The sequence below is a fragment of the Schistocerca piceifrons genome, chromosome 10 (genome assembly GCF_021461385.2).
Source record: "Schistocerca piceifrons isolate TAMUIC-IGC-003096 chromosome 10, iqSchPice1.1, whole genome shotgun sequence".
Taxonomy (NCBI): domain Eukaryota; kingdom Metazoa; phylum Arthropoda; class Insecta; order Orthoptera; family Acrididae; genus Schistocerca; species Schistocerca piceifrons.
Window position 1 is genome coordinate 31,689,530 of NC_060147.1, and position 25,444 is coordinate 31,714,973.

Below are 25,444 nucleotides of genomic sequence, written 5' to 3' on the forward strand. Positions count from 1 at the left end.
GAACGTCAGTTAAGAGATGACATGGCCAGAATATTAATAATTAAGAAAAAATTTTTTTCACTAATAGGACCTACACATTAAATATCACAATAATGTTTACACAACACAAAGTCAATCAAAAAATGCGCCGAATACAAAATAAATTTTGGCGCTGGTACACAATTCTAAAAGTGGAATATATTCTGAAAACAAAATCAGAATATTCCAATGATTTAATCTGAGCTGACAGTGCTTTCCAATCCAAGTTTTTCCATATCCCTGTTAGACTAACAAAAGTAAAGATATCACACGATCATACTTATTTATTGCCAAACAATTGTACAACACACATTTTATATATTAGTAGATTTCTTACTTGATATGGAATTCCATATCAGTCCACAACTCCGCTTCTCTGGATAACATTTTCCAACGACAGCACACTTTCTGCACCACATCTAGTAGCTCTCTGAAAGACAAGTGAGAGAATATCTTTATCAGTATAACATCGGGCAAGTCGTCTACACTCATGCGCCAGGCACCCGTGCCGTGTGCTGCACTGTCTGCCTCGTAGGAAACTGCAATTTCCGATTGCTGTGTGTTCAAATTAGTTGCAGACGCATCCGACTGGGGACTTGTGGCACTGCCATTTTGTAAAACAGAAGTGACAGTGGAAGGAGCAGCTTCAAGCGTCTCACTGCTCCGATTCTTTGCAATGTCTTCACCAGCCAAAAGACACCCGCCGCTGCACTCTGATGGCATTTTGCTGTTGTGTCTGCCTCCAGACTTCTGGCACTCTGAGGGTTCTGGGGGATGCGGTTATCTTGTGGATCTCTGCTAGATATACTTGCAGGCACTGAAAGAAGCAAAGGAACAAACTGATGTTCAAATAATTAAACATATAGATGCGCGCGCGCACACACACACACACACACACACACACACACACACACACACACACACACACACACACACACACACACACACACACACACACTTGACAGACGCTCTATCCATCTGAGCCACCGAGGGCACAGAGGATAACGCGCCTGCAGGGACTTATCCCTTGTACCCTCCCTGTGAGACCCACATTCTCAACATGTCCACACCACTACATTCGTAGTGCACCTAATAGATGTTTGCCCACCATACGCATTACTCATGGCAGGTTAATCTACCAAGTCCTGTACGAGTTCGGTCATAGCGTGTGCGTCATGTATAGTAAATAATAATGTTAGGCCTAGTGAAAAAAGAGAGCAATCAGTACGTGCTTTGAAGTGCAATGTCATATGTTACACAAGTGGCAATAGGGATTTTTATTATTATTATTACTATTATTATTTTTCAGTTGTAGATGTTGATCATATGCTTTGTTTATAATGCCAGTATGTTGTTCTTTGAAACTTTGTCAGATTAAAACTGTATGCTAAACTGCGATTTGAACCTTTGCCTTTCTTGGACGTGTGTGTGTGTGTGCGTGTGTGCGCGTGCGCGTGCGCGTGCGCGTGCGCACACACACGCACGCACGCACGCACGCACGCACACACACGTCCAAGAAAGGCAAAGGTTCGAATCGCAGTTTAGCATACAGTTTTAATCTGACAAAGTTTCAAAGAACAACATACTGGCATTATAAACAAAGCATATGATCAACATCTACAACTGAAAAATAATAATAATAATAATAAAAATCCCTATTGCCACTTGTGTAACATATGACATTGCACTTCAAAGCACGTACCGATTGCTCTCTTTTTTCACTAGGCCCAACATTATTATTTACTATACATGACGCACACGCTATGACCGAACTCGTACAGGACTTGGTAGATTAACCTGCCATGAGTAATGCGTATGGTGGGCAAACATCTATTAGGTGCACTACGAATGTAGTGGTGTGGACATGTTGAGAATGTGGGTCTCACAGGGAGGGTGCAAGGGATAAGTCCCTGCAGGCGCGTTATCCTCTGTGCCCTCGGTGGCTCAGATGGATAGAGCGTCTGTCAAGTAAGCAGGAGATCCCGGGTTCGAGTCCCGGTCGGGGCACACATTTTCAACATGTCCCCAGTGAAGTATATCAACGCCTGTTTGCAGCTAGGGTGTCCATTTAATTATCATTTCATTATTATTTACCGTATTATTTATCCAACATTAACTTTAAATGTACATATTCAACTTATCCCCTTCTCCTTTTCCCTGCCTTGTATTGCCATATCAGTTTACAGAGCACTGTTGAACTACTTATCAGTGACGACCATGCTACTTTCTGTACACAACTTCCCACAAACAACGTATTAGTGTAAATCCCATTCTCTGGTTGCTCTGTGACAGATAGGAATAGGAACACTGAACTTCTTGATCTTCACTTTAGTTTAGTAACAGCTCAAGCTCAATTGACCTTAAAAACGTGCAACAACGCTCTTACAACTTTTCCCTTAAATCTCCGTTTTTCTTCATCCTTTTTCCTTTACTCTTATACATTTTGATGCGTATGTCATCATCTGTGAACCTCTGTCATTTATGAAGAGACATCGTTTAAAGCTTCAGTTTCACAGGAAAGGGGGGGGGGGGGCACCACTTACTGTGCAGTACACAATGTATTGGGTTGGCGCACAAGTTTGTAGTGTTTTTGTTTCGCTTGTTGGTATTTCAGTTACTATGGGTTTATTTATTGATTGTCCTCTTATTTGTACTTCACTGCCGCTATTCAAGTTTACATGTTCTCATTTGGAGATAGTGAGTGGAGACAGAACAGTTAAAAAACGACTATATGTCAGTCCCTATTGACATAATAGAAGACATCTAAAAACAGGCATGTGGAAAAAGGGCTAAAAAAGACACCACACTCAAACGGGGGTCCAGAACTAAATATTAAATGGCTTTCGCCATATTGCTTTGGCAGGTAAAAAGTAAGATGCGGTCAACAGCCCGCGCGTCATTTGCTAAAATGGCCGATAACTCACACAACAATCCCAAGCAGGAACATAAAATGGTTAAGAAAATGGACATTCCATCGGGAAATGGCAGACAGTTAAAACTTGGGCGCAATGTGTACAATGTAATGGGGTGCACCGCTTATCAAATGACAGCTAAAAAGGCAGTGCCCAATATGCAGCCTAGTCAAAGTGACCTCCTCCCAACAGGAGCGACAAGAGGAGGTCGTCCAAGCCGCCGGGAGAGGCTTAATAATCCTGAGCTTATTCCCGTGAAGGGAGGACCACTGGCGATGCCAAAGGGACCCCATCTCCTGACAGACAGCAACACAGAGATCATCAGAGGGAACAGAGGAACTCGCAGGCTGAGGTACGAGGACTGCAGCCTCGGCAGCAGCATCATTTTCTGGCAGACCGACATGACCAGGAACCCTCAGAAATATCATACTGGCTCCACCAAGAGTGAGCAAGTGACAGCTTTCCTGGACCTGCTGCACTAAGGGATGGGCAATGTACAGTACACATAGACTTTGAAGGGTGCTGACTGAGTCTGAGCAGAGGACACAATTAAAAAGGCTGTGTCGCCGGATGTACTCCGTGGCCTCATACAGGGGCGAAGAGCTCGGCCGTAAGTACTGAGCAGTTTGCTGGGAGCCAATGTCGAAAGACGTACTATCGCGAAGTTCCATGTGAAGGTCGTCAAACGGAGGCGAGAGACCGAGGCTGGAATAGTGTCCTTAGGAAGCGAATGAAGGCCAAAGTTAACACGGGTCGCTTCACGAAGCCAATGTGGTGTAGGGCTCACACCCACCGGAAAGGTTGCAGGTAGTAGTGAAGTTAAGCCACCGGAGCATGTGCCGAAAGTGGACTCCAGGAGGTAACAGAAGAGAGACGCGCCCCATACTGGTGATCAATGGAATCATCGAAGGAGGTGGCATAGGATGGGTGGCCACACATGGCAGACAAACGGCATGCATACCTGCTGAGGAAAAAGTCACGGCAGTAGGACAGTAGTAGTTCAGTACCTTCAGCATACAGACTGGTCTAGTGTAAAAGGCGCCCGTGGCCAAACAGATGCCACAATGGTGGACAGTGTTGAGATGACGTAAGAGGGATGGACGCTCAGATGCACAAACAAAGCACCCACAGTCGAGTTTCGAATGGACAAGGGACCGGTACAAACGGAGAAAGCTGGTTCGATCCGCATGCCAGGAAATACCATTGAGGACACATAGGACACTGAGGAACCGAGTACACCGGGCTGCCAGGTAAGACATGTGGGCGGACCAAGGCAGTTTTTTATTGAGCACAAGTCCCAGGAATTTCGTAGTTTGAATGAACAGAAGGGCAACAGGCCCAAGATGTAAAGATTGTGGGAGAAACCATTTGCGCCGCCAGAAATTCATACAGAAAGTTTTGTCAGTGGAAAAGCGAAAGCCATCGTTGATGCTCCAGGAGTGGTGATCAAGATGGCGGTGAAGACGCCACTCAGTGCGACAGGTCCGTGGAGAACTGCAATAGATGAAAAACTCATCAACAAAATGGGAGCCAGAGATGTGTGGTGGGAGATAGGCCATTATAGGGTTAATGGTAATAGCAAAGAGGATGACGCTCAGAATGGAACCCTGAGGCACACCGTTTTCCTGGATAAAGGTGTCCACCAAGGCAGAACCCACACGCACCGCGAAAACTTGGTTTTGTGACGGCTCCCAAACCCGAGGTCCTTGGCAGTACTTTTGGGGCAGCCACCACAAATTGTATAAAGCGTGGGTAGTGACCAGGATGTGGCTATGTCTGTTGGCCGTTGACCGAAAAACAATTAATGACAAGAATTGCGCCAGCTAGAACGAAGAGATAACTTATCTTTATTTCTGACGAAACGTGCATGAGCAATACAAGTCCAAGTAATACATGAGAGTAATCCTTGTACTGAGCCTAGTCGAATACAATAGCAAATATCACACTGCAATGGCTCCACTATAAACTCCACGAAAGGCTAGCAATAGACAATCGACAATAGACTGTCCATCTCGGGACCAGCGCTCCTCCTCATATGCAAAAGGCAGAGGGCACTGAGGATCCGAGCTCAGCCATGGCGCGACCTCTTCTGTCGGCGGTAACGCCCTGAGATGCCGACGGCCGCGACAGGAACTGTGGCCAGCGATGTCACGGTCAGGGCGCACGTGTGCGAGTTGGTTGGTTGGGTCCGTGGATACAAAACTTGGTCTTTTAAAAATGCCTGAAGGAAATACGGCACGCAGCCACAAAAGCCCCACGTGTGAAGAATACAGAGGATACCATTTCTCCAGCAGGTGTCTTAGGCCTTCTCTAAATTAAAGGACACAGTCACAGTCTGGGATTTCCGCAGAAAACCATTCGTGACACGGGTGGACAAAGCAACGAGATGGTCAACTGCAGAACGCCGCACTCTAAATCCACACTGTGCATTAGTCAGTAAACTGCGAGACCTGAGCCACCATACTAGCCGAGCATGAATCATACGTTCTATCACGTTGCAAATGCAGCTGTTAAGAGACATGGGGCAGTAGCTACGAGGTTTTTGTCCTTACCGGGCTTAGTTCTGGGTATGACAGTGGCCAGTGTCCAAAAAATGTGCCCTCTGTCCAGATGCGATTGTACATGTTAAGCAGAAAGTGCTTGCCCGCAAGATAAAGGTGCTGCAACATCTGAATGTGGACGGCGTCTGGCCCTGGGGCAGAGGATCCGGATGATCTAGCTCCCTTGTAGTATCATAGTAAAGGTGGAACTGTAGCACTCACGATTCGGAGAAGAAAAGGGTATCGTCTGAGCCTCCTCCGTTCGTTTCTGGTGGAGGAAGGCAGGGTGACAGCGGAAAGAGCTCAAAACTTCTGCAAAATGGCGGCCCCAGGTGTTGTGGATAGGAATAGGGTCCAAATTGACATAGTCACCAACTGTCAGGCCAGAAATTGGGGAATGGAGCTCGGTCCCAGAGAGCCGTCAGAGGTTGTCCCACACGACAGAGGAAGAGGTGGAACTGTTAGAGGAACTAGTGAATGAAGTCCAGCTAGCTCTTTTGCCATCCCGAAGAATGCGACAACACTTTGCACCCTTCTGTTTACAATGAATGAAGTTTGCCATCGTAGGACGGCAGTTAAAAACGTCTCCGTGCGCGAATTGTGTTGCGGCATGCCTCAAATCACCAAGGGACCGGGACACGATGTGGTAAAGAAGACTGGAACGTTCTGCTGCGGTAAGGATTATGTTGGTAAGATACTACACCTGGTCATCACAACTGGGGAAATCTCATTCTTTGAAGGTCACCAGGGAGGAGTAAAGCTGCGTCATCCTTAGAAAGCTGCCATTTGTGTGTGCACATGGATGGGGTAGGAGTCAGCAAACGGATAGTACACGGGAAATAGTGGCTCCAGTAAGTGTCAGAAAGAATGGATCACTCAAGACGCGGGGCGGGGGGCGGGGAGGGGAGTGCGAGACGGAGACGGTGGCGGTGGGGGACGTGCGAGCTGGAGGCGGGGGCGGTGGGGGGGCGTGGGGTTCGAGCCGGAGGCGAGGGGGGTTGGGGGGCGAGCCGAAGGCGAGTGGGGGGTGGCGAGCCGAGGCGAGGGGGGGCAGACGAAGGCGAAGGGGGGGGGAGCCGAAGGTGGGGGGAGGGGGCAGCCGAAGGCTTCCGGCCTAAGGCGAGGGGGGGCGAGCCGAAGGCGAGGGGGGGCGAGCCGAAGGCGAGGGGGGGCGAGCCGAAGGCGAGGGCGGGTGTGCACATTGATGGGGTAGGAGTCAGCAAACGGATAGCACACGGGAAATGGTGGCTCCAGTAAGTGTCAGAAAGAATGGACCACTCAAGACGCGGGGCGGGGGGCGGGGAGGGGAGTGCGAGACGGAGACGGTGGCGGTGGGGGGCGTGCGAGCCGGAGGCGGGGGCGGTGGGGGGGCGTGGGGTTCGAGCCGGAGGCGGGGGCGTGGGGTTCGAGCCGGGGGCGGGGGTGTGGGGTTCGAGCCAGAGGCGGGGTAGGTGGGCGACCCGGAGGCGGGGGGGCGGGGGGTTTGGGTTCGAGCCGGAGGCGAGTAGGGGGGGGGCGAGATGGGGCGAGTGGGGGGGGCGAGCCGAGGACGAGTGGGGCGGGGGGGGCGAGCCGAGGACGAGTGGGGCGGGGGGGCGAGCCGAAGGCGTGTGGGGGGGGCAGCCGAAGGCGAGTGGTGGGGGGTTAAGCAAAGGCGAGAGGGGGGACGAAACAAAGGCGAGGGGGGGGCGGGCGAACCCAAGGCGAGGGGGGGCGGGGAGAGCCCAAGGCGAGGGGGGGCGGGGAGAGCCCAAGGCGAGGGGGGGCGGGCGAGCCCAAGGCGAGGGGGGGCGGGCGAGCCCAAGGCGAGGGGGGGCGGGCGAGCCCAAGGCGAGGGGGGGCGGGCGAGCCCAAGGCGAGGGGGGGCGGGCGAGCCCAAGGCGAGGGGGGGCGGGCGAGCCCAAGGCGAGGGGGGGCGGGCGAGCCCAAGGCGAGGGGGGGCGGGCGAGCCCAAGGCGAGGGGGGGCGGGCGAGCCCAAGGCGAGGGGGGGCGGGCGAGCCCAAGGCGAGGGGGGGCGGGCGAGCCCAAGGCGAGGGGGGGCGGGCGAGCCCAAGGCGAGGGGGGGCGGGCGAGCCCAAGGCGAGGGGGGGCGGGCGAGCCCAAGGCGAGGGGGGGCGGGCGAGCCCAAGGCGAGGGGGGGCGGGCGAGCCCAAGGCGAGGGGGGGCGGGCGAGCCCAAGGCGAGGGGGGGCGGGCGAGCCCAAGGCGAGGGGGGGCGGGCGAGCCCAAGGCGAGGGGGGGCGGGCGAGCCCAAGGCGAGGGGGGGCGGGCGAGCCCAAGGCGAGGGGGGGCGGGCGAGCCCAAGGCGAGGGGGGGCGGGCGAGCCCAAGGCGAGGGGGGGCGGGCGAGCCCAAGGCGAGGGGGGGCGGGCGAGCCCAAGGCGAGGGGGGGCGGGCGAGCCCAAGGCGAGGGGGGGCGGGCGAGCCCAAGGCGAGGGGGGGAGGGCGAGCCCAAGGCGAGGGGGGGAGGGCGAGCCCAAGGCGAGGGGGGGAGGGGCGAGCCCAAGGCGAGGGGGGGAGGGGCGAGCCCAAGGCGAGGGGGGGAGGGGCGAGCCCATGGCGAGGGGGGGAGGGGCGAGCCCAAGGCGAGGGGGGGAGGGGCGAGCCCAAGGCGAGGGGGGGAGGGGCGAGCCCAAGGCGAGGGGGGGAGGGGCGAGCCCATGGCGAGGGGGGGAGGGGCGAGCCCAAGGCGAGGGGGGGAGGGGCGAGCCCAAGGCGAGGGGGGGAGGGGCGAGCCCAAGGCGAGGGGGGGAGGGGCGAGCCCAAGGCGAGGGGGGGAGGGGCGAGCCCAAGGCGAGGGGGGGAGGGGCGAGCCCAAGGCGAGGGGGGGAGGGGCGAGCCCAAGGCGAGGGGGGGAGGGGCGAGCCCAAGGCGAGGGGGGGGAGGGGCGAGCCCAAGGCGAGGGGGGGAGGGGCGAGCCCAAGGCGAGGGGGGGAGGGGCGAGCCCAAGGCGAGGGGGGGAGGGGCGAGCCCAAGGCGAGGGGGGGAGGGGCGAGCCCAAGGCGAGGGGGGGAGGGGCGAGCCCAAGGCGAGGGGGGGAGGGGCGAGCCCAAGGCGAGGGGGGGAGGGGCGAGCCCAAGGCGAGGGGGGGAGGGGCGAGCCCAAGGCGAGGGGGGGAGGGGCGAGCCCAAGGCGAGGGGGGGAGGGGCGAGCCCAAGGCGAGGGGGGGAGGGGCGAGCCCAAGGCGAGGGGGGGAGGGGCGAGCCCAAGGCGAGGGGTTTTTTTTTTTTTTTTTTTGTGGTTTTAGGGCGCACAACTTCCATGGTCATTAGCGCCCTGACTACTCTAAGAATGCACCGCGAGGCACAAGTTGACCACAACAACTAAAAGGGAAAACACGATAAAAGACAGACTGACAGGCATAGGATTAAAAAACAGCATCATCAAATGTCCTTAGCGAGGGTTGTCAAATTGATAAAACGAAGAACACGAGCAGCTGCTCGTGGGTCATCCGCTAAAATGGCATCGAAAGTATTTGGCAGGTTAAGATCGAGGCGCAGTGTGTTAAGATCTGGACAGGACATTAAAATGTGTCTAACCGTCAGCAAGTGCCCACATGGGCAGAACGGCGCCGGCGCAGCCGTCAGCAGATGGCGATGGCTGAACCGGCAGTGTCCAATTCTTAACCGGGCTAAAACGACCTCCTCCCGCCAAGAAGGGCGTGAGGAGGACGTCCAAGCCACGGGAAGAGGTTTTAAGGCCCGAAGCTTGTTGTCGGTAAGTGCAGCCCAATCGGCATGCCACAGAGATAAGATGCGCCGACAAATCACCCTGCTAAAATCGGACGAAGGGACACAACAAGAAGCTGTCCGAGGCTGGAGGACCGCAGCCTTGGCCGCGGCATCTGCAGCTTCGTTCCCAGGGATACCGACATGGCCAGGAACCCACATAAAGCTAACTGGAGAACCGACGTCCACCAGCTGCTGAAGAGAGCGTTGGATCCGGTGTACGAAAGGGTGAACCGGGTACGGATCACTGAGGCTCTGGATGGCGCTCAGGGAATCTGAGCAGATGACATAAGCAGAATGTCGGTGGCGGCAGATGTAAAGAACAGCCTGGTAGAGGGCAAAGAGCTCAGCTGTGAAGACCGAACAATGGCCATGGAGCCGGTATTTGAAACTTTGTGCCCCGACAATAAAGGAACACCCGACCCCGTCATTGGTCTTAGAGCCATCTGTATAAATGAAAGTCATGTCGATGAACTTCGAACGAAGTTCCAAAAAACGGGAGTGGTAGACCGAACCGGGAGTGACCTCTTTTGGGAGCGAGCTGAGGTCAAGGTGAACGCGGACCTGAGCCTGGAGCCAAGGTGGCGTGCGGCTCTCGCCCACTCGAAAGGTTGCAGGGAGTGAAAAATGAAGGTGTTGAAGGAGGCGACGAAAGCGAACGCCAGGGGGTAGCAGGGCAGAGACATACAACCCGTATTGACGGTCAAGAGAGTCGTCAAAAAAGGAACGATAAGACGGATGGTCGGGCATTGACAGTAGCCGACAGGCATACCGACAAAGCAGTATATCGCGCCGGTAGGCGAGTGGCTATTCGCCAGCGTCAGCATGAAGACTCTCTACGGGACTGGTATAAAATGCTCCGATCGCAAGTCGTAAATCCCGATGTTGTATGGAGTTGAGGCGGCGTAAGATGGATGGCCGTGCAGAGGAGTATACGAAGCTCCCATAATCCAGCTTGGAGCGGACGATCGACCGATATAGACGAAGTAGGACGGTTCGATCTGCTCCCCACGACAGACCACTGAGAACACGGAGGACATTTAAAGAACGGGTACAACGGGCGGCCAAATATGACACATGTGGAGACCAGCTAAGTTTCCTGTCAAATGTAAGGCCTAAAAATTTGGTTGTCTCCACGATTGGGAGAGCAACGGGACCGAGTCTTAAGGACGGTGGGAGAAACTCTTTGTATCGCCAGAAGTTAATACAGACCGTCTTCTCGGCAGAAAAACGGAAGCCATTGGCGACACTCCAGGAGTAAAGACGGTCAAGACAACGCTGAAGACAGCGCTCCAGGACACGTGTACACTGCGCGCTGCAATAGATGGTAAAATCGTCCACGAAAAGGGAGCCTGATACATCAGCTGGGAGGCAATCCATTATTGGATTGATCGCGATGGCGAAGAGAGTGACGCTCAAAACTGAGCCCTGTGGCACCCCATTCTCCTGGCGAAAGGTGTCGGACAGGACAGAACCCACACGTACCCTGAACTGTCGATCCATTAAAAAGGAACGAATAAAAAGAGGGAGGCGACCGCGAAGGCCCCATGTATGCATGGTGCGGAGGATGCCCGCCTTCCAACAGGTGTCGTAAGCCTTCTCCAAATCAAAGAACACAGCCGCGGTCGGGCGCTTCCGCAAGAAGTTATTCATAATGAAGGTCGACAAGGTAACCAGATGGTCAACAGCAGAGCGGCGCCTACGAAATCCACATTGTACATTGGTAAGTAGGCGTCGAGACTCGAGCAGCCAAACCAATCGAGAGTTAACCATTCGCTCCATCACTTTACAGACACAGCTGGTAAGCGAGATAGGTCGATAACTGGAAGGCAAGTGCTTGTCCTTCCCCGGCTTAGGAATCGGGACAACAATAGACTCGCGCCAGCATGCGGGAACATGTCCCTCAATCCAGATGCGATTGTATGTACGAAGAAGAAAACCTTTACCCGCAGGAGAAAGGTTCTTCAGCATCTGAATATGAATAGATTCTGGCCCTGGAGCAGAGGACCGTGATCGGCCAAGTGCGTTTTCGAGTTCCCGCATGGTGAATGGGGCATTATAACTTTCACAATTCGAGGAGCGGAAGTTAAGTGGCCTAGCCTCCTCTGCCTGTTTGCGGGGGAGGAAGGCAGGGTGGTAATGAGCGGAGCTCGAAACCTCTGCGAAAAAGCGGCCGAAGGCATTGGAGACAGCCTCAGGGGCCACAAGGACGTCATTCGCGACCTTCAAGCCAGAAACTGGTGAGTGGACCTTAGTGCCAGATAGCCGGCGCAGGCTACCCCAGACAACAGAAGAAGGAGTAAAACTGTTGAAGGTGCTTGTGAAAGCAGCCCAGCTGGCTTTCTTGCTTTCCTTGATAATACGACGACACTGAGCACGTAATAGTTTATAATTGATACAATTCGCCACTGTAGGGTGGCGTTTAAAAGTGCGTAAAGCACGTCGACGAGCACGTAAAGCGTCTCTACATGCTGCGGTCCACCAGGGGACCGGTACGCGACGTGGAGAAGAAGGAGGGTGAGGGATGGAATATTCAGCAGCAGCGCGAATGACTTCCGTGAGGTGTGCGACCTGACGATCGCAGCTTGTAAAGGTTTGATCCTGAAAGGTCGCCCTGGAAGAGAAGAGCCCCCAGTCTGCCTTGGAGATGGTCCAATTAGAGAAGCACGGAGAGGGGGTATGCTGCAGGAGATGGATAACACACGGGAAGTGGTCGCTCGAATATGTATCAGAAAGTGCATACCACTCAAACCGGCGTGCAAGTTGGGGAGGACATATAGAGAGGTCTAAATGGGAATAGGTGTGAGATGTGTCCGAAAGAAAAGTAGGGGCGCCAGTATTGAGGCAGACAAGATCGAGCTGGTTGAAGAGGTCTGCTAACAAGGAGCCCCTCGGGCAGGATGCTGGAGAGCCCCAAAGGGGATGGTGGGCATTGAAGTCTCCAGTTAACAAAAATGGTGCAGGTAGCTGAGTAATAAGTTGCATCACGTCTGCCCTGGTAACGGCAGATGACGATGGAGTGTAAACGGTACAAAAGGAAAACGTAAAAGTGGGGAGAGTAATGCGGATGGCAACTGCCTGCAGGCCGGTGTGCAACGTGATGGGATCGTAGTAAATATCATCCCGGACCAGCAACATAACCCCTCCATGAGCTGGGATACCTACCACAGGGGGTAGGTCAAAACGCACAGAGGTGTAGTGTGCCAAGGCAATTTGATCGCATGGGCGTAGCTTCGTTTCCTGGAGGGCTACGACAAGCGGACGGTGCAAGCGGAGCAGCAACTTCAAGTCCTCTCGGTTGGAGCGAATGCTGCGAATATTCCAGTGAATAAGTGCCATCGTAAGAAAAGAAAGATGAGAGAAGTGGTCACCTCGAAGGCCGCTTAGGGCCTGGCTTCGAGCGAGCACTGCCGCCGCTATCAGTAGGCGGACAGTCATCGTCCATTGGGTCTATAGGGTCATCGGCCATCTCGGGAGGATGGCCGGGATGGGGAGCTTCCTCCGCCAGTGAACGGCCAGATGTACGGCGACCAGCGGTGCGGCCAGGTGAAACGGATGACGGCCTGGGGCGGCAGCCGCTGGGTGGCGCAAGAGAAGAAATGCGCCGTGGCAGGGAAGGAGAACTGTGCTTCCTATGCGCCTTTTTGGAAGGACGTGTAGTGGAAGTACCGGTCGAAGGCTGTGAGGTCGAGGTACGGAGGAAGTCTGCACGGGATGGTTCCTTCTTGAAGGCCCGTGCATCTGACTTCGGTGTCTTCGTCTTAGCAGAAGCTGAAGAAGGTGCTCGTGTCTGTGGGGTGATGGGAGGAAGAGGAGACGTCGACCGCGCGATCTTAGCACTGGCCGAACGGACGACCGTGGTGCTGAAGGTCAGATCGCATGTCTGGGTTGCTACCTCCCGGGTAGTCCGAGGAGAGGCAAGGACAGTACTGTATTTCCCCGCTGGGAGCAGCGTGGGCTTCCTACTAGCCAATAGCTTGCGAGCAGCCGAGGTGGACACTTTCTCTTTGACCCGAATTTCCTGGATACAGCGTTCTTCCTTATAGACAGGACAGTCGCGGGAGGATGCTGCATGGTCACCCTGACAGTTCACACAACGAGGAGACGGAGGTGGACAGTCACCCTCATGGGCATCCCTGCCACAGGTGACACATTTAGCCGCATTGGAACAAGACTGTCGAGTGTGATTGAAACGCTGACACTGGTAGCAGCGCGTAGGTGTCGGGATATAGGGGCGAACAGAAATAACCTCGTAGCCCGCCTTGATGCGCGATGGCAGCTTAACACTATCGAAGGTCAAGAAAATTGTCCGGGTCGGTACAAGGTCATTGTTGACCTTTTTCATGACCCTATGGACAGCCGTCACGCCCTGCTCAGCGAGGAATGATTGAAGCTCCTCGTCAGTCAATCCGTCGAGGGAGCCAGTATAGACCACACCACGAGACGAATTCAAAGTTCGGTGGGCCTCCACCCGGGCAGGGAACGTGTACAGGAGGGTGGCCCGAAGCAGTTTTTGTGCCTGAAAGGCATTCTCAGTTTCTAGTAATAAGGTGCCGTTACGCAACCTGGTACAGGATTTGACAGATCCGGCTATGGCATCGACGCCCTTCTGAATAACGAAAGGGTTGACAGAGGAAAAATCCTTTCCGTCCTCAGTTCGAGAAACTACGAGGAACTGTGGGGCAGGCGGTAGTACTTTTGTCACTGTTGGCTGGTCACGTTTCCGTTTTTGGGTCGAAGTCGAAAGAGATGGAGTAGAAGCCATTGCGGAGGAATCCCCCATGATTGCCAGCGTCTCCGATGGCGCGCTCCTTCCTTGTGGGGACCCTCTCAGAGGGCACTCCCGCCTTAGGTGAATGTTTACACCTCAGGTCACACCTCCCGAGAAACAGACGGAGGGACCAATCGGCATGGTCAGAAGGTATCAGCTCAGGCAATCACCCCTCCCCGGGCCTGGCCTTTACCAGGGGGTACGCACGTGCCTTACATGTCTACCCAGGGCGGGGACTTACGCGTTACCCCGTCACCGGCTACGCGTGCGAACGCGTGGGTCGGCCTTCAGGCACGCACAGGGAGGAAGGAAGAAGAGGAAAAAGAAGAGAGAGAGGGAGAAAGAGGACAGACTGTCTCAAACGCCGAGGCGGAGACCAGAGAAGGCAAGGAGAAGAAGGCAATGAGAAAGCAAGGGGAAGAAGGCAATAAGAAGGCAAGGAGAAGGCAAGGAGAAGAAGGCAATGAGAAGGCAAGGAGAAGAAGGCAATGAGAAGGCAAGGAGAAGGCAAGGGAAAGAGTAAGGAAGACAATGAGGTGGAGAAGAGCAAAGAAAGGAACCAACAAAAGAAAGGAAGAAACGAGAAGTGAAAAAACCAAAAGGACCACGATGATAGGTCGTGGAACCGTCCGTCTCCGGACGCAGGCGCGAACTACCCCCGTGAGGGGGATGGACTCCTTTTAGTCGCCTCTTACGACAGGCAGGAATACCGCGGGCCTATTCTAATCCCCGGACCCGCAGGGGGGAAGGCGAGGGGGGGAGGGGCGAGCCCAAGGCGAGGGGGGGAGGGGCGAGCCCAAGGCGAGGGGTGGAGGGGCGAGCCCAAGGCGAGGGGTGGAGGGGCGAGCCCAAGGCGAGGGGTGGAGGAGCGAGCCCAAGGCGAGGGGGGGAGGGGCGAGCCCAAGGCGAGGGGGGGAGGGGCGAGCCCAAGGCGAGGGGGGGAGGGGCGAGCCCAAGGCGAGGGGGGGAGGGGCGAGCCCAAGGCGAGGGGGGGAGGGGCGAGCCCAAGGCGAGGGGGGGAGGGGCGAGCCCAAGGCGAGGGGGGGAGGGGCGAGCCCAAGGCGAGGGGGGGGAGGGGCGAGCCCAAGGCGAGGGGGGGGAGGGGCGAGCCCAAGGCGAGAGGGGGAGGGGCGAGCCCAAGGCGAGGGGGGGAGGGGCGAGCCCAAGGCGAGGGGGGAGGGGCGAGCCCAAGGCGAGGGGGGGGGGGGCGAGCCCAAGGCGGGGGGGGGGGAGGGGCGAGCCCAAGGCGGGGGGGGAGGGGCGAGCCCAAGGCGGGGGGGGGAGGGGCGAGCCGAAGGCGGGGGGGGCGATGGCGAGCCGAAGGCGGGGGGGGCGATGGCGAGCCGAAGGCGGGGGGGGGATGGCGAGCCGAAGGCGGGGGGGGGGATGGCGAGCGGACGGCGAGGCGAGGATGGCGAGCCGAAGGCGGGGGGGGGGATGGCGAGCGGACGGCGGGGGGGGGGGGATGGCGAGCCGAAGGCGAGGGGGGGATGGCGAGCCGAAGGCGAGGGGGGGATGGCGAGCGGACGGCGAGGGGGGGATGGCGAGCGGACGGCGAGGGGGGGATGGCGAGCGGACGGCGAGGGGGGGATGGCGAGCGGAAGGCGAGGGGGGGATGGCGAGCGGAAGGCGAGGGGGGGATGGCGAGCGGAAGGCGAGGGGGGGATGGCGAGCGGAAGGCGAGGGGGGGGATGGCGAGCGGAAGGCGAGGGGGGGATGGCGAGCGGAAGGCGAGGGGGGGGATGGCGAGCGGAAGGCGAGGGGGGGATGGCGAGCGGAAGGCGAGGGGGGGATGGCGAGCGGAAGGCGAGGGGGGGATGGCGAGCGGAAGGCGAGGGGGGGGGGCTGAGCCGAAGGCGAGGGGGGGGGGCTGAGCCGAAGGCGAGGGGGGGGGGCTGAGCCGAAGGCGAGGGGGGGGGGCTGAGCCGAAGGCGTGGCGGGGGGGCTGAGCCGAAGGCGTGGCGGGGGGGGGGCGCGACGAAGGTAAGGGGTGGAGCGAGACGAAGGCGGGTGGGCGGCGAGACGAAGGTAAGGGGGGGGGGGCAGACGAAGGCGTGGGGGGGGGGGGGCACCGAAGGCGAGGGGTGGGGGCGAACCGTGGGCGAGACGAAGGCGTGGGGGGGGGGGGGGCGACCGAAGGTGAGGGGTGGGGGCGAACCGTAGGCGAGGGGAGGGCGAGCCAAAGCGAGGGGGGGCAAGCTGGGCAGTGCACAACAATAGGTCCAAATTGGTATAGGCGTGCGAGGAGTCAGAAAGGAAATTGGGTGCTCGATTGTTAAGGCAGAAGAAGTTAAGTTGGTTAAGAAGTTCAGCCAAGAGAACACCTCTCTGACGGGTCCTGAGAGAACCCCAAAGGGGACGATGGACATTAAAGTCACCGAGTAGCAAAAATGGGGGAGGTAGCTGCCTAATAAGCTGAACGAAGTCTGCCCTGGTTACATGAAATGATGGAGGGACATAAATGGGGTGGGGAAGGAAAAGGCAAACTGTAACAGCTTGAAGATTGGTAGTCAGCGAGATTGGTAAGAAATGTGAACACTTAAAGTGGTCGTGAGGGCGCAATTTGTACAAGGGGATTCTGTAATACTAAAAGCAGCTGTAAATCCTCTTTGTGAAACTGAAGGCCGCAAACGTTCCATTGGAGGAGAGTCACGGTCAGAAAGAGATGTAGTGTTGTCACGTGGGTGGCTGTCAAGTGACAGCCGGGGGAAGAGGTGCTAATACAGGGCACAGAAGCAGGAGGATCCTGCTCCATGGGGTCCGCAAAAGCATCAGCTTGCTTGTGCAGTCGGTCTGTGCAAGTCGAATGCCGACAAACTGTTGGTGGTGTGCACCGGCGACATGGAGGCTGGCTGGGCTAAGGTATCACGTGGCAACACCACCTAAGGGGATCTTCGAGCTGGTGGACTTCTTCGAGCCTTTCCGGTTAGAAGAAGACTAGGGTGTTGTTTGGCTGGAGGGACAGAGGGAGTCTTCAAGGGATACTCCTTCTGTCCTTCCCGGCCTCCTAGTAGTATAGCTGGTGGCTTCGCCCCTCGAGGCAAGAGTTTGGCAGTTTGTTGCACAGCCGGACGGGGGGATGGTGATGCTACCTTGACAATGGGCAATTTCACAACCTCACAGCTGAATTGGAGGTCACACGTCTTTCACGGAGTGAGATCTTTTCCTTTACCCGGATGTCTTGAACAGCCTGCTCATCAAGATTCACGGGACAATCCCGAGAGGCGGTGGCCCGGTGGCCACTGCAGTTGATACGGCGAGGAGAAGGAAGTGGGTAATCACCCTCGTGCGCATTTCTACCACAGGTGACATTTGGCTGGGTGTTGACAAGATGTTCTAGTCTGGTTGGAACGACGACACAGGTAGCAGCACATTGGGTTCGGAATGTATGGCTGGAGTGTGATGATTTTAAAGCCTGATTTGATCTTGGATGGAAGCACCATTCTATCAAAGGTAAGAAAGAGAGTGCGGGTGGGCACTACAAGGATGTAGCTACCTTTTTCATTACACGATGGACAGCAATGACATCCTGATGAGAGAGATGAGATTGGATTTCTGCCTCGGTGAGACCATAGAGCAGCCCAGTGTAAATTACACCACAGGAAGAACTCAAAGTTTTGTGGGCCTCGACACAAACAGGGTAAGTGTGGAGATGTGAGGCAGCAAGCAGATGTGCTTGAGAATCGGAAGTGGTCTCCAAAAGGAAAGCGTCATTCCATAAACGAGAGCAGAATTTCACATGGCCGGGAATTGCATCGACACCTTTCTGAATAATAAAGGAATTTACCATGGTGAAGGACTGACCGTCTTCAGTACATGAGACCACGAGGAACCGCGGTGCAGCGGGAAGCGTCTTTGAATCATTAGCCTCATTACGTTTACATTTTGTAGATGCTGAGTGGGAAGATGATTGACGCATTGAAAGGAAATCCCCCACGATTGCCAGCGTCTCCAATGGTGCACTACTCCCAACTGGGGGCCCCTTCACGAGGGGGCACACCCGCCTTAGGTGATTGTTCACACCTCCCAAACACCTGACTGAGGGACCAATTGGCAATTTGGGAAGGTTACAGCTCAAGCAATCACCCCTCCCTGGTCCTGGCGTGTACCAGCCGTGCAAACCCTACCTGCCGACCCGGGGCTGGGACTTACACGTTACCCAGTCACCTGTTATATGCCAGGCGCATGAGCCGGCCTTCAGGAGCACACAGGGAGGAAGAAGAAAACAAAGAACCTCAAACGCCGAAGTGGAGGAATGAGAGAAGTGAAACAAAGAAATGAAAAGGGAGTGAAAAAGAAAGGTGAGACTGTACTTATGTCAGTGACAGAATGCAAAACATTCCCAATAACACCCTAGACATGTTCCCCAAGGGAGGGGAAAAAGAATAGCAAGGGGATAGACATGCAGCACGGAAGGGAAAAATGCTGCAAAGGCTGCGGCCCCGTGGTAGCCAAGCACCAACCTGCCAAAGAGTGGTTAGCCCCCTGGAGAGGGGAGGCAGGGGGGGGGGGGGGGGGCAGCAGTGGAGATGTGAATGCTAGAAAGTTGATTGCCAAATGGAGAAACCCGAAAATTTCTAACATATTCATCTGTTTGAGTTCAACAGAGGAATGGCAGTAGCAGAGGCAGCCAAAAACTTTTGCACTGTGTAGGGGGATAATGCCACTGGAAGGAGCATGGTAAGAAAATGGAATTCTCATTATAAGGACATTCATGACTCTCCATGATCAGGAAGAGCTTCAGGGTTAAATGAAGACTATTTAAACACATTAATCCATCACAGTGTACTCAAGAACTGGCAACTGTTATCATTCCACAAAAAGCTTTGTCCCACCACCATACAGAATCCAGAAGCTAAACAGACCCAAAACGCAGTCATGAACCTTTTCTCCAAAAGGCTTATCCCTACGGAAGTCTCAGTCCTCTCCAAAGGCCTTACCTTTGGCCCCACTCTCAAACTCAACCGTGCTGGACGTGTTACAGACTTTCTCTCCTTCTCCCAGTCCCTACAGTGGAAACACTTTTTCGCCACCAACACTACCAATCAGACTCAACCAAAGACTAATGTTGAACCCTGCCTGACACAGTTCACTACTCCTTCCAACCATGATCCACCCCCATTGCCCCCACATCACCTACTGTTAACTTTCCTGAATTTCTTAACCTCAAACCTTGCTCATCATCATTCCCCAAATCCCTCTACATACGAACTAACTTTACATTTGCAGAGAGAACCAAAAACCATCACCTGAACTCTGATCCCAAACCTATAATCCTACCTGCTGACAAAGGCTCCACCACTGTTGTTTTGAACCACAAGGATTACCTGAAAGAAGGACTCTGCCAGCTGACAGATTCATTCACCTACAAACCATGGCATAGTGATCCCATTCCAGAAATCCAATACGATCTGCAGTCTCTTCTCAAACTCTTAGGCCCACTCAGAGCCTCTTCCCAGTGTCTGTCTGTCTTTACCCCTACCATCCCCCCCCCCCCACCCCTCCCCAATCACTCCTATCTCCAACATGCTTTCTAAGTCCACAAACTGAAACACTGTGGCTGCTTACTGTGTCCCCACTGAGAGAATCTCTTAGACCAACACCTTCAGTTTATTACCCACAATCTATCCTCCTATGTAAAAGATACCAACCATTTCATCCACCAACACGCCACAGTTCCAGAACCCTGCCCACCACTGTTGCCAACACCCGCTATACTAATAACCCTAATGCCCACAGCCTAGCCACTATTAAACACTACCTTTCCCAACACCCGGCATATTACAAACCTTCAGCCTGCTTCCTGACACCATGACCCACTACATCCTTCCTCGCAATTACTTCTCCCTTCAAGGCATCCCCTACAAACAAATCTGGGGTATGGAAATGGGCAACCACATGGTGCCATCCTATGCCAATCTATTTATGGGACATCTATCTAGAGGAATCCTTCCTAACCACCAAGAATCCCTACCCCTGATGCAGTTCAGATTCACTGATGACAACTTCATGATCTGGACTGAGGGTGAGGACACACTATCCACATTCCTCCAGGACTCCAACACCTTCTCCCCCATTCGCTTCACCTGGTCCTCCTCAACCCAACCAGCCACATTCTCCAATGTTGACCTCCTCCTCAAAGATGGTTACATCAATAGCTCCATCCATACTGAACCTACAAACCACGAGCAGGACCTGCACTCAGACAGCTGCCACCTATTCCATATCAAAAAGTCACTTCCATACAGCCTAGCCACCCACGGCCACCGTACCTGTAGTGACGAGCATTCCTCTCAAAGCATACCAATGGTCCCACTCAAGCCTTCACAGATCATAATTACTGTTCCAACCTAATAAAGAAACAGATCTCCCATGACTTACCTCTCCAGTCACCCACCACCTACCAAAGTCCCACCACCCGTTACAGAGGAGTATTCCTCTCATGACTCAGTACCAACCAGGACTGGAGCAACTGAATCACATTCTCTGCCAGTGTTTCGACTACGTGTTGTCATGTCCTGAAATGAAGAATGTCCTATCGCCTATCCTCCCCGCCCTTCCCACAGTGGTATTCCGCCCGCAGAACCCACACAATATCAACATAGAAGTTTTCTGGGTATTGTATTGTGTCATAATGTAAAAAAACTACTGCTGCTTCTGCAGAAAAACCAACGTTTCAACCACAGTTGCAGCGGCCTTCTTCTGGGTCTAATGGTGCAATTCTAGCTATGCAGTGTCCTTTATATTTTGTTGTTACTGTTCACTGTGCATGCCATTACGTCACAATTTTGAAAAGGTAGTTAGTTACATTGGTCACTTAAGGGAGAAGGAGAGGGAACTTTATTTTAATAGGTTATTGCAGTGGAGGGAGAACGTGATCACTGTTGTCTATTGGCTCTTGTGCTATGTACCACGATTGGTGGTCACTGTCGAATAGAAGTTGGCTGCCGTTTACCAACTGCTGGACGTCGGCCGCGCGTCAGTAGTTACTCGCCGGTGGTGCTCGTGCCTCGTGTTGACAGTGCGGTCTGTTGGGCTCTGGTTGCTGGCAGCCAAGATGGGGCAAGCCTGTACATACTCCCTTTCATGTTATTAGCGTGTTTAAGAATTTCAATGGCCTCTCTGATTTTGCGTTACGTCATAATTGGCTGCTTGGCCAACACACAGGCTTCGCTGAATTTTATTTCTTTTCCACAGTCTTGCTGGTGTTCTGCCACTGCGGATTTGTTGTGTTGCCCTACACAAATATAGTGCTCGTGTTCCCGAATGCGTGTTGCTATTAGCCTACTGGTCTCGCTGATGTATGCCTCTTCACATTCGCATTCCACACAATATCCTCATCCGTCCCAACCCATCCCCTGCTCCCAACCGCTTGCCTCATGGCTCATACCCCTGTAATAGACCTAGGTGCAAGACCTGTTCCATACATACCACCACCACCACCACCACCACCACCACCACCACCACCACCACCACCACCACCACCACCGACTACTCTAGTCTGATCACAAGCATCACCGTTCCCATCAAAGGCAGGGCTACCTGTGAAACAAGTCATGTGCTCTACAAGCTAAGCTGCAACCACTGGGCTTCATTCTATGTGAGCGTGACAACCAGCAATCTGCCTGCCCACACAAATGGCAACTGACAAACTGTGGCCGAGAAACAGCTCGATCACCCACATGCTGAGCACGCTGTCCAACATAACTTCTTCAGAGCCTGTAACATCTGGATCCTTCCTACCAACATCGCTTTCCTGAAGTGCACAGCTGGGAACTCTCCATAAAATACACTACTGACCATTAAAATTACTACAGCAAGAAGAAATGCAGATGATAAACGGGTATTCATTGGACAAATATATTATACTAGAACTGACATGTGATTACATTTTCACACAATTTGATTGCATAGGTCCTGAGAAATCAGTACCAGAACAACCACATCTAGCCGTAATAATGGCCTTCATACGCCTGGGCATTGAGTCAAGCAGAGCTTGAATGGTGTGTACAGGTACAGCTGCCCATGCAGCTTCAACATGATACCACAGTTCATGAAGAGTAGTGACTGGCGTATTGTGACGAGCCAGTTGCTCGGCCACCATTGACTAGACGTTTTGAATTGGTGAGAGACCTGGAGAATGTGTTGGCCAGGGCAGCAGTCAAACATTTTCTGTATCCAGAAAGGCCCATACAGGATCTGCAACATGTGGTTGTGCATTATCCTGCTGAAATGTAGGGTTTCGCAGAGATCGAATGAAGGCGAGAGCTGTAATGTCCACTGTTCGAAGTGCTGTCAATGCGAACCGAGACGTGTAACCAATGACACCCCATACCATCACGCCGGGTGATACACCAGTATGGCGATGACGAATACTTGCTTCCAATGTGTGTTCACCGCGATGTCGCCAAACACGGATGCGACCATCACGATGCTGTAAACAGAACCTGGATTCATCCGAAAAAATGACGTTTTGCCATTCGTGCACCCAGGTTCATCGTTGAGTACACCATCGCAGGCGCTACTGTCTGCGATGCAGCGTCAAGGATAACCGCAGCCACGGTCTCCGAGCTGACAGTCCGTGCTGCTGCAAACGTCGTCGAACTGTTCGTGCAGATGGTTGTTATCTTGCAAACATCCCCATCTGTTGACTCAGGGATCGAGACGTGGCTGCACAATCCGTTACAGCCATGCGGATAAGATGCCTGTCACCTCGACTGCTAGTGATACGAGGCCATTAGGATCCAGCACGGCATTCTGTATTACCCTCCTAAACCCACCGATTCCATATTCTGCTAACAGTCATTGGCTCTCGACCAATGCGAGCAGCAATGTCATGATATAATAAGCCGCAATCACGTTAGGCTACAATTCAACCTTTATCAAAGTCAGAAACGAGATGGTACGCATTTCTCCTCCTTACACAAGGCATCACAACAACATTTCACCTGGCAACGCCGGTCAACTGCTGTAATTTTATGAGAAATCAGTTGGAAACTTTCCTCATGTCAGCGCGTTGTAGGTGTCGCCACCGGTGCCAACATTGTTTGAATGCTCTGAAAAACTAATCACTTACATATCACACGATCTTCTTCCTGTCGATTAAATTTCGCGTCTGTTGCAAGTCATCTCCGTGGGGTAGCAATTTTAATGGCCAGTAGTGTATTAATGTGTCACTTTTTGGTCATTGAGTATGGTACGAAAAATCTAAATTTACACCATTTTTTCACACATTTGCTACTTCACTGTTATGCCGTATTACAAACTTCAATAACACAACAAATTTAGTGACTTGTGGCACCACAGTTGTCAAGAGGTAATGTGGTGCACGCAGATAGGTTAACTATTAGAAAACATTGTGATTTGCAGAGAGTGAAGTTTTTTTTGTATGCATTTGACTTGCAAACACACAAAACAAGGCTACAGGAGCTTTAAATTTGAGCAAGATTAATACTTGTCAGACATGTTCTTTTGTGTGTGTCACTCTGCCACACAGGCCGATCCACTGTCCTTCCACTGGACTCTGGGTCTCCCTTCTCTGCCCGCCAATCACACGGGTGATCCTAGCTATGTAGCCAGTCCAACCACAAATAGACTGTTACACCACACACATAATTCTTGTAGCTCCTCCGTGTTCCTGATTCTCCAATCCAGAAAGTATTTGCCAATAACAATTTTAACCCAGTCAATCAAATTTTTCTTGGTCTGTGATTACATAGTCAATGTGTAGAGCCTCTGACATTTTGGCCACTATTGGAAACAGCCTTCCTCGGGTGTGGTTTCTTTCCTGCTGAATGGGAAAACATTTGGTTCTTACATACTGGTAGAAGAGGCTGTTGTCGAACTCTTATTGGCTGTTGAGGATGGCATGGAAGGTATTAGATGTCCTTCATTGGTGTTTTCATTAGTTCTTTTTATTGGTGGAAATGACGTTCTTGATTGATGTTTGCTTTATTACTTGACACTGGTGGAAACAGGCAGATGGGGAATGGGTGGCAGTTGTGATGTAATGCTGTTCACTTGCTGCCTGGTGCTGGCTGAGGCGTGCCAGTGCTCTGCGAACCTGTGGCCGCTGTGGTCTCCCGTGCACCTCAGTGTGTTGCTTCACATGAGCTGCCTTCCCTAGCACTTTATTCTGTTGCTGCTTCAAAAAAATTGGCTCGATACCTGCTCGGCGAAGAATTTTGAGCACACGTTCAGTGACCCCTTGAACGTAAGTGTGATGTTTTGTGCTTCCTTCTGGACTTCCCTTTTGCCTTCATCCTTTCCCACCATAGCTTTATCTGTCACCTCTGTCCCATTGGCTCTGAAAATGGACCTGAAGTTTTGTAGCTCAGCCTTCAGATGTTCATCACTGATCCTGTGGGTTCTCTTGGTTAAAGTGTGCAGAGTGTATTTCTTCTGCATAGGATGATGGTGTGAGGAGACTAGTAGGTACCTGTCCCTGGTGGTGGGCTTTCTATGTATTCTATGACTAAGTTTACCATAAGGCTTTCGGTAACTTCCACGTCAAGGAAAGGTAACACCCCATTCTTCTCTATCTCCAGACTGAATCGTATCCTGCTGTTCTGCCGATTGAGGTGTGGAAGTTCTGAGCTCCTCTTCTCCATGTGGCTGATACTGAAGGTGTCATCAACATATTGTAACCTGCATTCTGGGTATAATGGTGTGGACTGGAGTGCTATTTCTTCAAATGCTCCCAAGATATCGGGTGCAACAGGAGAGAGAGGGGAACCCATGGCTACACTATCTACCTGTTCATATAATTCCCCTTTCCACCTGAAATAGACGGTCGTTAAACAGTCGCACACGAGCTTGCAGACATTCGGTGTTGCGCATTGCTCTAAGACGTTCACATTGTCTGCACTGATAAGACTCTTGAGTGAGGACTTCATATCAAAGCTGATCAATACATCCCTAGCCGAGAAACACTTTCCTTTTAAGAAGTGCTGCAAAAGGGTGGAGTACTTAACATACAAATCTGTGAGGCTCACCAAATGTCAGTCTTTTGCTAGACTGTAGACTGGTGAATTAACAATATTCACAATGGGCAATAAAGGCAAAGCTTCCTTGCGGACCTTCTGTACACCATATATCCTTGGTGTGTATGGAACTTGTGGGATGGGTCTTCTGACAATGTTGAGGTTCATTTTAGTTTGCTTTAGGAGTGCTTCCATTGATTTGATTTTCTTTCCCTTCGGATCCCCCTTCAGTTTTCTATAAATGGGTTCACTCAGAAGAGTTGAATACTTTCTTCTGCATAAAATCAGCCAAAACTAACAATACTGTGTAGTCGTTCCAGTATACTGACTACTCATTTGTCTGGTTCGGTTACTTGCAAGATATGGCAATTTGCATCAGATCCTTGCACTAAGTTTGTTTTGTGAACAAATTTGTGCCTCTAAGCTTACAGAAAGAAGGGGAGAAAACTCTGCCGTCTCACTGCTAAATACACACAGTTTTGATGGCAATATTC

At 53.3% G+C, this 25,444-nt stretch overlaps 1 protein-coding gene and 1 non-coding gene across 2 annotated transcripts in view; one reads left to right on the forward strand and one right to left on the reverse strand.

Moving 5' to 3' along the window:
• The window catches only part of LOC124718656, an 88,899-nt gene extending 88,169 nt beyond the window's left edge, over positions 1-730 (reverse strand). The window contains exon 1 of the mRNA XM_047244284.1: positions 356-730. Within this exon, the coding sequence (XP_047100240.1) occupies positions 356-510 (155 nt within the window). The 5' untranslated portion in view covers positions 511-730. The remainder of the gene's footprint in view (positions 1-355) is intronic.
• Positions 731-1,950: 1,220 nt separating this feature from the next.
• Trnat-agu lies at positions 1,951-2,025 on the forward strand. Its single transcript has one exon. It is a non-coding gene; the product is annotated as a tRNA-Thr (tRNA).
• The last annotated feature ends 23,419 nt before the right edge of the window (positions 2,026-25,444 follow it).